Source organism: Oncorhynchus mykiss, chromosome 7, assembly GCF_057628025.1.
Source record: "Oncorhynchus mykiss isolate SJ-2025 chromosome 7, ASM5762802v1, whole genome shotgun sequence".
In the NCBI taxonomy this organism is placed as follows: Eukaryota; Metazoa; Chordata; class Actinopteri; order Salmoniformes; family Salmonidae; genus Oncorhynchus; species Oncorhynchus mykiss.
This window is the reverse complement of record NC_143028.1, coordinates 27,559,416-27,572,375: the sequence shown is the minus strand read 5'-3', so window position 1 is coordinate 27,572,375 and position 12,960 is coordinate 27,559,416. Positions and strand designations below refer to the sequence as shown.

The window sequence follows — 12,960 nt, the reverse complement described above, 5'->3', positions numbered from 1 at the left end:
AAACATGGTGGTGGCAGCATCATGGTTTGGGCCTGCTTTTCTTCAGCAGGGACAGGGGAGATGGTTAAAATTGATGGGAAGATGGATGGAGCCAAATACAGGACCATTCTGGAAGAAAACCTGATGGAGTCTGCAAAAGACCTGAGACTGGGACGGAGATTTGTCTTCCAACAACACAATGACCCAAAACATAAAGCAAAATCTACAATGGAATGGTTCAAAAATAAACATATCCAGGTGTTAGAATGGCCAAGTCAAAGTCCAGACCTGAATCCAATCGAGAATCTGTGGAAAGAACTGAAAACTGCTGTTCACAAATGCTCTCCATCCAACCTCACTGAGCTCGAGCTGTTTTGCAAGGAGGAATGGGAAAAAATGTCAGTCTCTCGATGTGCAAAACTGATAGACATACCCCAAGCGACTTACAGCTGTAATCGCAGCAAAAGGTGGCGCTACAAAGTATTAACTTAAGGGGGCTGAATAATTTTGCACGCCCAATTTTTCAGTTTTTGATTTGTTAAAAAAGTTTGAAATATCCAATAAATGTCGTTCCACTTCATGATTGTGTCCCACTTGTTGTTGATTATTCACAAAAAAATACAGTTTTATATCTTTATGTTTGAAGCCTGAAATGTGGCAAAAGGTCGCAAAGTTCAAAGGGGCCGAATACTTTCGCAAGGCACTGTATATACAAAATATGCAGCCGTCATACATACAATTCCATTAAATTTCAATATTTTGATAAATTGATCTGTAAAAGTCTGACCATTGAGTGTCTTATCACAATAAAAACAAGAAACATTCTGCCTTGAAGCAATGTGTTGAGAAACAGATTCTCATAATATGCAAAGTAGCACATATTTAAGGAGGGTTTGCCTCATTTGCATATTTAAAATACATTTATAAATAAAACGTATAGTACAATAACATCTTGTATTTATGTATACTTTTAACTGGTAAAGTTTCAGTCTGATGAGAGTAAGTTTTTTTTATTTTTTAATCCCTATTAGCCTGTGGAATTTCTTTCCTTCTTAATGCATTTGAATCAATTGTGTTGTGACAAGGTAGGGGTTGTATACAGAAGATCGCACTATTTGGTAAAAGACGACGTCCATATTATGACAAGAACAGCTCAAATAAGCAAAGAGAAATGACAGTCGTCATTACTTTAAGACATGAAGGTCAGTCAATGCAGATAATTTCAAGAACTTAAGGTTTCTTCAAGTGCAGTCTCAAAAACCATCAAGGTCTATGATGAAACTGGCTCTCATGAGGAGCACCACGGGAATGGAAGACCCAGAGTTACCTCTGGTGCAGAAGTTAAGTTCATTACAGTTACCTGCCTCAGAAATTGCAGCCCAAATAAACGCTTCAGAGTTCAAGTAACAGACACATCTCAACATCAACTGTTCAGAGGAGACTGTGTGAATCAGGCGTTCATGGTCGAATTTCTGAAAAGAAACCACTACTAAAGGAAACCAATAAGAAGAGAAGAAGAAAATACTTGCTTGGGCCAAGAAACACAAGCAATGGACATTAGACCGGTGGAAATCTGTCCTTTGGTCTGATATGTCCAAATTTGAGATTTTTGGTTCCAACCGCCGTGTCTTTGTGAGACGCAGAGTAGGTGGTTCCCACCGTGAAGCATGGAGGAAGAGGAGTGATGGTGTGGGGATGCTTTGCTGGTGACACAGTCTGTGATAGAATTCAAGGCACACTGATGAAACTGGCTCTCATGAGGACCGCCACAGGAAAGGAAGTCCCAGAGTTACCTCTGCCGCAGAGGATATGTGTGATGGTGCTTTGCTTGTGATACTGTCTGTGATTTATTTAGAATTCAAGGCACACTTAACTAGCATGGCTACCACAGCATTCTGCAGCGATACGCTAAATCTAGCTTGCGCTTACTGGGATTATAATTAGTTTTTCAACAGGCCAATGACCCAGCACACCTCCAGGCTGTGTGAGGGCTATTTGACCAAGAAGGAGCTTAATGGAGTGCTGCATCAGATGACCTGACCTCCACAATTACCTGACCTCAACCCAATTGAGATGGTTTGGGATGAGTTTGGACTACAGAGTGAAGGAAAAGCAGCCAACAAGTGCTCAGCATATGTGGGAACTTGGAAAAGCATTCCAGGTGAAGCTGGTTGAGAGAATGCCAAGAGTGTGCAAAGCTGTGAAGGCAAAGGGTGGCTACTTTCTACTATCTCAAATATAAATAGACTTTAGGTTACTACATGATTCCATATGTGTTATTTCATAGGTTTGATGTCTTCACTATTATTCTACAATGTAGAAAATATGAAAAATAAAGAAAAACCCTTGAATGAGACATACATTCATACTCCAGACATTCCTCATCCTATATATTTTTTTTATTTCATGCTTAACATTTTTAGATGTGTGTATTGTTAGATATTACTGCACTGTTGAAGCTAGGAACACAAGCATTTTGCTACACCCGCAATAACATCTGCCAAATAAGTTTATGCGAGCAATAAAATTGTACAAGGTAAAGTGAGTTTCATTCACATTCAGCTTGATTTTAAATTGACCAGAAAGGCATAGCTTTCCATCAATGGCTGAGACAAAGATGGAGAAAATCCATCCCTTGAATGAGTAGGTGTTCTAAAACTTTTGACTGGTACAAATAAATATATATAAATATATATATATATATATATATATATATATATAACACACACATTAGTGTTGAAGTCTGAAGTTTACATACACCTTAACCAAATACATTTAAACTCAGTTATTCACAATTCCTGATATTTAATACTTGTAAAAATCCCTTGTCTAGGTCAGTTAGGATCACCACATTATTTAAAGAACGTTTAATGTCAAGATAATAGTAGAGAGAATGACTTATTTCAGCTTTTATTTCTTTCATCACATTCCCAGTGGGTCAGAAGTTTACATACACTCAATTAGTATTTGGTAGCATTGCCTATACATTGTTTAACTTGGGTCAAATGTGTTGGGTAGCCTTCCACAAGCTTCCCGCAAGAAGTTGGGTGAATTTTGGCCTATTCCTCCTGACAGAGCTGGTGTAACTGAATCAGGTTTGTAGGCCTCCTTGCTCACACACGCTTTTTCAGTTCGGCCAAAAACGTTTCTATGGGATTGAGGTCAGGGCTTTGTGATGGCCACTCCAATATCTTGACTTTGTTGTCCTTAAGCCATTTTGCCACAACTTTGGAAGTATGCTTGGGGTCATTGTCCATTTGGAAGACCCATTTGTGAACAAGCTTTAGCTTCCTGACTGATGTCTTGAGATGTTGCTTCAATATATCCACGTACTTTTCCTCCCTCATCATGCCATCTATTTTGTGAAGTGCACCAGTCCCCCCTGCAGCAAAAGGATGGTGTCCTTCGGCTTGCAAGCCTCCCCCTTCTTCCTCCAAACATAACATTGGTCATTATGGCCAACAATCTTATTTTTGTTTCATCAGACCAGAGTACATTTCTCCAAAAAGTACAATCTTTGTCCCAATGTGCAGTTGCAAACTGTAGTCTGGCTTTTTTATGGCGGTTTTGGAGCTGTGGCTTCTTCCTTGCTGAGGGGTCTTTCAGGTTAGGTCAATATAGGACTTGTTTTACTGTGGATATAGATACTTTTGTACCCGTTTCCTCCAACATCTTCACAAGGTCCTTTGCTGTTGTTCTGGGATAGAGCTGCACTTTCCGCACCAAAGCACGTTCATCTCTAGGAGACAGAACGCGACTCCTTCCTGAGCGGTATGTCGGCTGCGTGGTCCCATGGTGTTTATACTTGCGTACTATTGCTTGTACAGATTAACATGGTACCTTCAGGCATTTGGAAATTGCTCCCAAAGATGAACCAGACTTGTGGAGGTCTACAATTTTTTTCTGAGGTCTTGGATGATTTCTTTTGACTTTACCATGATGTCAAGCAAAGAGGCACCGAGTTTGAAGGTTGGCCTTGAAATACATCCACAGGTACCCCTCCAATTGACTCAAATTATGTCAATTAGCCTATCAGAAGCTTCTAAAGCCACAACATAATTTTCCAATCTGTTTAAAGGCACAGTCAACTTAGTGAATGTAAACTTCCGACTTCAACTATGTATGTATGCATGTATGCATGAATGTATGTATGTATGTAAAGTGGGGCAAAAAAGTATTTAGTCAGCCACCAATTGTGCAAGTTATCCCACTTAAAAAGATGAGGCCTGTAATTTTCATCATAGGCACACTTCAACTATGACAGACAAAATGAGAAAAAAAAAATCCAGAAAATCACATTGTAGGATTTTTTATTAATTTATTTGCAAATTATGGTGGAAAATAAACTTTTGTTATTGACCAAATACTTATCTCAATACATTGTTATATACCCTTTGTTGGCAATGACAGAGGTCAAACATTTTCTGTAAGTCTTCACAAGGTTTTCACACACTGTTGCTGGTATTTTGGCACATTCCTCCATGCAGATCTCCTTTAGAGCAGTGATGTTTTGGGGCTGTTGCTGGGTAACACGGACTTTCAACTCCCTCCAAAAATGTTCTACGGGGTTGAGATCTGGAGACTGGCTAGGCCACTCTAGGACCTTGAAATGCTTCTTACGAAGCCACTCCTTTGTTGCCCGGGCGGTGTGTTTGGGATCATTGTCATGCTGAAAGACCCAGCCACGTTTCATTTTCAATGCCCTTGCTGATGGAAGGAGGTTTTCACTCAAAATCTCACGATACATGGCCCCATTCATTCTTTGGCCCCATGGCCCCATTCTGGTCCCTTTGCAGAAAAACAGCCCCAAAGCATGATGTTTCCACCCCCATGCTTCACAGTAGGTATGGTGTTCTTTGGATGCAACTCAGCATTCTTTGTCCTCCAAACACGACGAGTTGAGTTTTTACCAAAAAAAAATATTTTGGTTTCATCTGACCATATGACATTCTCCCAATCTTCCAAATGCTCTCTAGCAAACTTCAGACGGGCCTGGACATGTACTGGCTTAAGGAGGGGGACACGTCTGGCACTGCAGGATTTGAGTCCCTGGCGCGTAGTGTGTTACTGATGGTAGGCTTTGTTACTTTGGTCCCAGCTCTCTGCAGGTCATTCACTAGGTCCCCCCGTGTGGTTCTGGGATTTTTGCTCACCGTTCTTGTGATCATTTTGACCCCACGGGGTGAGATCTTGCGTGGAGCCCCAGATCGAGGGAGATTATCAGTGGTCTTGTATGTCTTCCATTTCCTAATAATTGCTCCCACAGTTGATTTCTTCAAACCAAGCTGCTCACCTATTGCAGATTCAGTCTTCCCAGCCTGGTGTAGGTCTATAATTTTGTTTCTGGTGTCCTTTGACAGCTCTTTGGTCTTGGCCATAGTGGAGTTTGGAGTGTGACTGTTTGAGGTTGTGGACAGGTGTCTTTTATACTGATAAATTCAAACAGGTGCCATTAATACAGGTAACAAGTGGAGGACAGAGGAGCCTCTTAAAGAAGAAGTTACAGGCCTGTGAGAGCCAGAAATCTTGCTTGTTTGTAGATGACCAAATACTTATTTTCCACCATAATTTGCAAATAAATTCATTAAAAATCGTACAATGTGATTTTCTGTATTTTTTTTTCTAATTTTGTCTGTCATAGTTGAAGTGTACCTATGATGAAAATTACAGGCCTCATCTTTTTAAGAGGGATAACTTGCACAATTGGTGGCTGACTAAATAATTTTTCGCCCCACTGTATATATATAAAGACAACATGGATAGAATATGTAGTGTATCTGAAGAATATTATATGTACAGCAATAGTTAAATAGGAGGCCTCGACTAGAATACTTGCTTCTACACCTGCATTGCTTGCTGTTTGGGGTTTTAGGCTGGGTTTCTGTACAGCACTTTGAGATATCAGCTGATGTACGAAGGGCTATATAAATAAATTTGATTTGATTTGAATACAGTATATACATGAAGTTGGTAAAACAGAATGTAAACATTATTAAAGTGACCAGTGTTCCATGACTATGTACATAGGGCAGCAGCCTCTAAAACTAGGGTGATGCAGACTGAAGGGAAATACTGACACCAGATGAGGCATGCATACATACAAGGTGGTCTTGTGGTCCCTATAGCGGCCGCTGCGCTCTCTGCTCCGGCGCCTCTCCCTGCTGCGGCTCCGCTTTCGCTCGTGGCTGCGGCTCCGCTTGTGGTCATGGCTCTTCTTGCGATCCCGGCTTTTGCTTCTCTTCCTGTCTCTGCTTCGACTCCTGCTCTTTTTTTTCCTGAGGAAAGAGAATGACTCAATGTGAGGCAGTGAATAAGTAAAGATCAATAAACATTTTAGAACAATTGTCAAAATAATAAATAGATTTGGGTGAGCGTTGCTTGTTACTACACCATGTCTGTTTCACTTACTTCTTGCTGCGTTCCTTGTGCCCATTTGGACTACTGTGCTTGATCTCATCCTAAGCAGGGTCGATAGAAGAACAGCATGAGGACGAAGAGGCAACATTTGAAGTTGTCGGGATAAACGGGGGGTGGGAACAAGAGAAAATATAATAATTGTTAAAAAAAAGTATTCATGCTAAAGTTTACATGGGGACTGAGATCTACAGTTAGGGGCTTTTAAATAGTGTCTATTCACTTGTTCTCTCTCTCTCCAATCATACTGTCGATGAGACATTTAGCATCTAGTCAAGTTCTATGAGTAATTATCCATATCTAAAGTCATATCTCTGGTGCATTTTTCTGAAGCAGCCCCATCCAGATCAGTTCCAAGGCTATTCTTTGCCTAAGACCAATGTGGCCATGCTAGCAACCCAAAACGGATCGATTTCCAGTGGGGGGGGATGCCATTCCAGTGATCTTCACCAATTTTCGTTCGTGGACTGTAAGAGCTCGATGCCACCTCTGTCACACATCTCGCCCTGAAGCAAACAGGGATTCACACTGCTTAGTAATATCAACTACCAAGGAAAGTCATGATTAAATATAAGATGAGGTATATGAAACTCCCTAGTTGGTACTGTCGCCAGCAGCATAGAAGAGTTCCATGTTTCCTACTGTTTGTACTCTATTAAATATAGGCCTTACATCAAAGTGTGGCAAATATAATGGACATATGAATAAATAAACATGTACTCCTCGTGAATGAGCATGCAAAAAAATTACATTCTGGTCAACCATGGAGAAAAAGCAATTTTCAGTTATACAGGTTATGTAAAATGTATAACTTGTTGGTGAATGCAGTGTAACGACAAAACCCACACTTCCTTCCTCACTAGAATGAGAAATGAGAGTGAACATTGTGAACTAACATACCTGCGTCCTGTACTTAACCATACACATCTCATGTATTGAAAGTAAAGGACATGCAATCATGTTTTCAATAATGTGTCAGCTTACCAAACCTTTATCATTACAGAGGCCGATTTCACTATATCGGTCTTAAATCAATAGCAGGGTAAAGTCAATCATGTGGAACAACCACACCATGCATACAGATATTTGAATACTGTCTCCATGGTATGTCTTTTAAATTAAAGGAACTGGCTTCTCGACCAGGCCCGATGGGCATTTGTGTTTTTCTAATCGAGCTGGCTAAAGTTCTGCAGTTTATCACAAAGCAGAAAGGCTGTATGTGAGGTGAAACAGTCAGAATCTATTCTGAACACTTCTCTACTTTTTGACAAACTTCTCAGATATGTGACAGACATTGTTTGACAGCTGTCAAACTCTTGGTTAACACCCACATGCTCAGAAGATGGTTTAGGCATTTGTTGACAGGTTCGGCATAGTCCATGCACAAAACATTAGCCCAGTTGTTGAGATAAAGGAGAATGCCAACTAGGCCTGATCAAGAACCCAGTCCCTCAATTAAATGTTATTGTGCATCCACTGCATTCGCCTTGTAGACTGGCCATTCAATGACCACAATTATGTTACCAAGGGGACCACAGTACAGCAATACATTGGGCAATTACTACCTTCATTTTTTGACAGATCACACTGGAATTCATGGAAGTAGAGGTGAGATATCGTTAGGCAAGTCTACAAAAAGAGATAGATGGGCATTTATTCATAGTCTGAAAAGGAACTGCAGCATCACATCAGAAACACACATAGAATAGGCTAGAAATGTTGGGTCTGGGGCAAAGAAGTGACATAGACCACCACAGTATTTACAATAAAGTGCATTACAATCACAAACAATACCTTAGGCCAAAACCCACCTTTCGATATGGAGCCTCAAGCATTGCTTCTATGTCAAAGTCATCAGCCATGATGATTGAGTACTAGAGGGGAAGATAAACATAATTTAAACACGGTCATAATAAACGGCGTTAGTCTTGGATTTACACCCCGTTGATGCAAGTTTGTTTGCATTTATTGTACCACAACTTGCTGCCTACGCTAACATTAGCTAGCCAACACATGCTGCTAACATAGTTAGTTAATTAGCGAACAGTTACGTTTCAGTTTACTCCACATAACATTACTAGTTAGTTAAATCCGACCGGCCTGTGTGTTTGACACACCGGCTGATCTTGGTTAGCCAAGGTTGTTCATTTGACCAAAGACCCTATTTGACTTGACCACGTTAGCTAGCTAGCACAGATGGACAGGGGAGGTAACAACCGTAGCAATCTATGACCACACACGTAGATCGTTACTGTACTAAGATACTGTATGCAAGTTAATTAACTAGTTATACAACGTGTTACGAAAGACAACGTTCAGATATACAAGTAGCGAACATTAACGTACCTGAAATTTGTGGAAAACGTTTCTGCTCAAACAAGACCAACTCGTGAGGGTTTCTTGTAGCTGGTTCTTGTTGCAACAAGCAAACAGTAGCTAGCAGGCCTCTCGTTTTGAAGCTACGAATATATTTTCTTCCACGTTGCTAATACAAACTAACAATGGCTACATGTAACTGCAAAGGTACCTTTTTAAATCCCAAATCAAACGGTATACACCGTGTAAACAGACAATAATATACAAAAAAAACTTGATGTGCTGAGAAATATGTATGAGTGCGAAACACTGTTGTTGCTTCTTTTTTCCCGTGCTCATCTAATGACGCATGCTATAAATAATCTGTGGTCGCGGTCCAGAGAAATTTCATCGCAGTCGTCTGCCAGATCTATGGTACAGTATGTATCAATACACTGTACTGAACCATTGATTGCTATGTTAAGACTCAATAGAGTACCACAGTATGAGTCATAATACCCATAAAACCTAGAGGTCAAACAAGGAAGTGGTTCCAATCGTTTTTCCACCATTCATTTTTCCCATAGGGGATTTAAACACTTAAAATAAGGGCTGTGTTTCGTGTAGGTATGCTTACCCTGGCGAGACGTTTTGATAACCGTGTATATCTCTAAAATCGCGATATATTCGCCTATATTTACCCCCCCCCCCCAAAAAAAAAAAAAATAATAATAATAATAATAATTAACCGCTAATTAGATGCTAATGTAGCTATCATGAAGAGCTACAAATGCCATGATGATCTGGATGAGACTGCCAAATCGAGGCAAAGGTAAGAATCTCTGGATTAACTATTTAATGGTAGTTAAATGTAGTAATTAAGAAATTGGCTACATTTCTTTAATTTCTTCAGGATCAGTTGAGCTAACGTAGGCTAATGCGATAAACAAGAACATTTCCCAGGACATAGACATATCTGATATTGGCAGAAAGATTAACAAGAATAGAATTTAAGCTAACTGCACTGTCCAATTTACAGTAACTATTACAGTGAAATAATACCATGATATTGTTTCAGGAGAGTGTACTTGAAAAGTTATTAAACAAACAATTAGGCACATTTGGGCAGTCTTGTTACAAGATTTTGAACAGAAATGCAATGGTTCATTGGATTAAATTGACAATTATTTGAACTGTCTTGTGCAAGTTTTAAATTGACACAATATCTGTTAGCAAAGGTGTCAGCTAGAGAAGATGTGCTGGAGATTGCAGGGATTTGTAGTCTTGCATGATGTCTACTTTGATGCTAATTAGCATTTTCGAATCTGAACGTAAATCGAGCCGAATATAATAATAAAAGTCATATTGTCCGAGAGAGATTTACATGGTTGTCAAAACGTCAAGCCAGGGTAAACCTACACAAAACACAGACCTTATTTTAAGTGTTTCTAAAATTCCCTATGGGAAAAATGAATGGTGGAAAAATTGAAGCCATTTCCCTGTTTGACTGCTTGGTACAGTGGTTGCTCCACTAAAAGTTTTGTGACTATTCTCTGGGATTTAGAGGTAATTTGTGGTTTAGTACTGTACCCTGAGTCACTACTTCATTGCTCCAGACCAGCCCAAAGGGGAGTTAGAGCACTGATTATGCTTTTGGGTCACACGGCGCTACTGTGTCTCTGTAGTACTGTGGCCTACTCTCGACCGGTTGTATTGTACAGCACCTTAGTGGCCAGCGGTGACACTGCAACGCAGTGCAAGCTGTGTTGCTACAGATGCTGGTTCAATACACATGCCGGCCTCGACTGTCAGATCCATAAAATGACTGAAGGATTTTGGTTTCTCTCCCTCTAAAAACCAAAATAAATCATTCTAAATAACAAACTGGCTTTAATTACAAATTAGTAACAATAATTTTATTACAAATTAGTAACAATGTTTCACCCCATGTTCAAGGATGACCTTTTTCTCGCTCATTTTACGTTATTTGAAAACAAAATCATCTCCAAAATATTGTTATTTTTTAAACAAAGCGATTATTATTATTATTATTAATTTAGAATTATATAAAAGCCCCTTGGATATTCTCACAGATATATTATTAACCCTGTTATTAGCAGGACAATATTTATTGGTCATATAGGTCATGGCTCCTGAGTGGCGCACAATGGGATTGCCTTGCAGTTCTCCAGCTGTATCCACTGAAATAGCCGTGGGCGCGCAAGGTTCAAGGCAGGGGGCATGGGATGGGCGACAGAGCCGCGCACAGAAGACGGACCTAGCCCATGGGGAAGGGCATAGCGCTAATAATGGCGTTGACTAGGGAAACTTTCCCGCTGTTCTTAGGGCCGGTCTGCACGTTCAAACTTAAACAATGTAACTAATAAGGGCGTGAAAAATTATCCTTCGATATGAATTCGGAGGGCAGATATTATTGAATATTAAAGCATTAGACCTCTCACTAAAGCCACCACTCAAATGTTATACTTAAATCCTAACTGGAATTAACGAAAAATTACATGAAAAGCACACATTTGTAAATCCCAAACTCTAAAAGTAATTGGAAAGGTAGATGCAAATGATTTGTGACATTGTGGTTACAATAAAGAATGTAAACAAGATGCTGTGTTTTTATTTACAGTAGTGATGGACAGCTGGTGGCATTTTGAAAACAGGTTTTACATGTAAGGGATAACCAAAAAACTGTAACTGAAATCTATAATGTTAAAATATAGTTGTAGACGGATGAACCTTGTCATGTGTCTATTCAATGTTTGATTCAACAGTTAAAGCCTTTCAGTACCCGTAGTGTTTGGGTAGCCATCCAAGACATATTTTATGTCTGATAAGAATGTCTGTGTTGTTTGGCTTCCCTGGAATGGGGTCAAAGGTGCAAAAGTTCTTGACAATTTTGTCAAGGCGCTCCGTGCTAAGAGTGCTGAGAGGGTTGGCTTCATTCGGTTTTGGGCCGAAAGGCCAAGAGGAGAAGCCAAGCTTTGGCTTTGTTGGCAAGGAGATTTTTAAATGCAATAATTTACTTGCATTTAAGAGCAGTTGGAGGCCACGGAAGGAGAGTTGTAATGGCATTGAAGCTCGTCTGGAGGTTAGTTGAAACAGTGTCCAAAGAAGGGCCAGAAGTATACAGAATGGTGTCGTCTGCGTAGAGGTGGATCAGAGAATCACCAGCAGCAAGAGTGACATCATTGGTGTATACAGAGAAGAGAGTCGGCCCAAGAATTGAACCCTGTGGCACCCTCATAGAGACTGCCAGAGGTCCGGACTACAGACGAATACGGCTGCACAGTATTGTCTTTTATCGATGGCGGTTATGATATCATTTAGGACCTTGAGCGTGGCTGAGGTGCACCCATGACCAGCTCTGAAACCGATTGCATAGCGCAGAAGGTACGGTGGGATTAGAAATGGTCGGTAATCTGTTTGTTGACTTGGCTTTCGAAGACCTTAGAAAGGCAGGGTTGGATAGATACAGGTCTGTAGCAGTTTGGGTCTAGAGTGTCTTGGTGGGACCGTTAACTAAAAGTGCAATTAAAGGAACAGTTAACTAAAAAGTGTGAGGAAATATTAAAGCCTTTTCTATACTTGCATGTAAACATCATATACTGCTTTTCATTGCTGACCAGCAGGTGTCACTAATGTGAATATGGGTATTAAAAGCTCTGAGTAATTAACTGTTTTTCGGCACAATTTGGTGAAAGCCCCAAAAGCTTCAGAAAGCCTGAGTTTCACATCACAAACTTTAGCTAAATAGTGATTATCTTCAAACCTGACATTTTTTATAATATGCACTGAGTGTAGTATAACAACTTTGCAACAAATGAGTGGTAGCTAGTTTCTGCCAAAAAAGTGAGCGTAACTAGGGGGAATTAAGTAGGGGTTTGCAGAGTACTCAGATTAAACAAGTATCATAACGGATATGGAGAATTTCCCAAATAAGATGATGACATTAGTATTTTTTGTAATTATCCGCAAATCTGAAGAAATATATTTTTTAGCTGCCAGCACGCATCTCTCGTTCACTCAAACAGTGTGAAGCACTGTGTGCTCCAAACAACTATTGTCTAGTTCTTCTGTCTGAAAAGAAACTGGTTGAATCTGTTGAACCTGCTGCAATGATTGGATTAGAACAAGCCACCCTCCGTCTGCTCTCATTTCCCCAGACAGACACGTGCTGCCTTTTCACTCACTCACTCTCAGTCACTCGTCTCTGGGCACAAGTCTCACCCTTCTCCAAACATCATGTATGAATCAGAA

The 12,960-nt window shown here is 40.1% G+C and overlaps 1 protein-coding gene across 16 annotated transcripts in view; it reads right to left on the bottom strand.

Annotated features, from left to right (window-relative positions):
- Window positions 1-9,354, bottom strand: part of rbm39a (RNA binding motif protein 39a) — a 58,484-nt gene extending 49,130 nt beyond the window's left edge. For 7 of the 16 annotated variants that reach the window (XM_021609073.3, XM_090240606.1, XM_090240607.1 and 4 more), the window contains exons 1-4: window positions 8,740-9,282; window positions 8,205-8,267; window positions 6,388-6,437; window positions 6,081-6,254 (exon numbers count right to left, since the gene is read on the bottom strand). In XM_021609073.3, the coding sequence (XP_021464748.1) occupies window positions 6,081-6,254; window positions 6,388-6,437; window positions 8,205-8,255 (275 nt within the window). In that variant the 5' untranslated portion in view covers window positions 8,256-8,267; window positions 8,740-9,282. Of the gene's footprint in view, window positions 1-6,080; window positions 6,255-6,387; window positions 6,900-7,958; window positions 8,023-8,204; window positions 8,268-8,739 lie in introns of all 16 variants that reach the window. The other 9 variants (XM_021609075.3, XM_090240605.1, XM_090240608.1 and 6 more) reach the window with 7 other exon arrangements.
- Window positions 9,355-12,960: the final 3,606 nt, after the last annotated feature.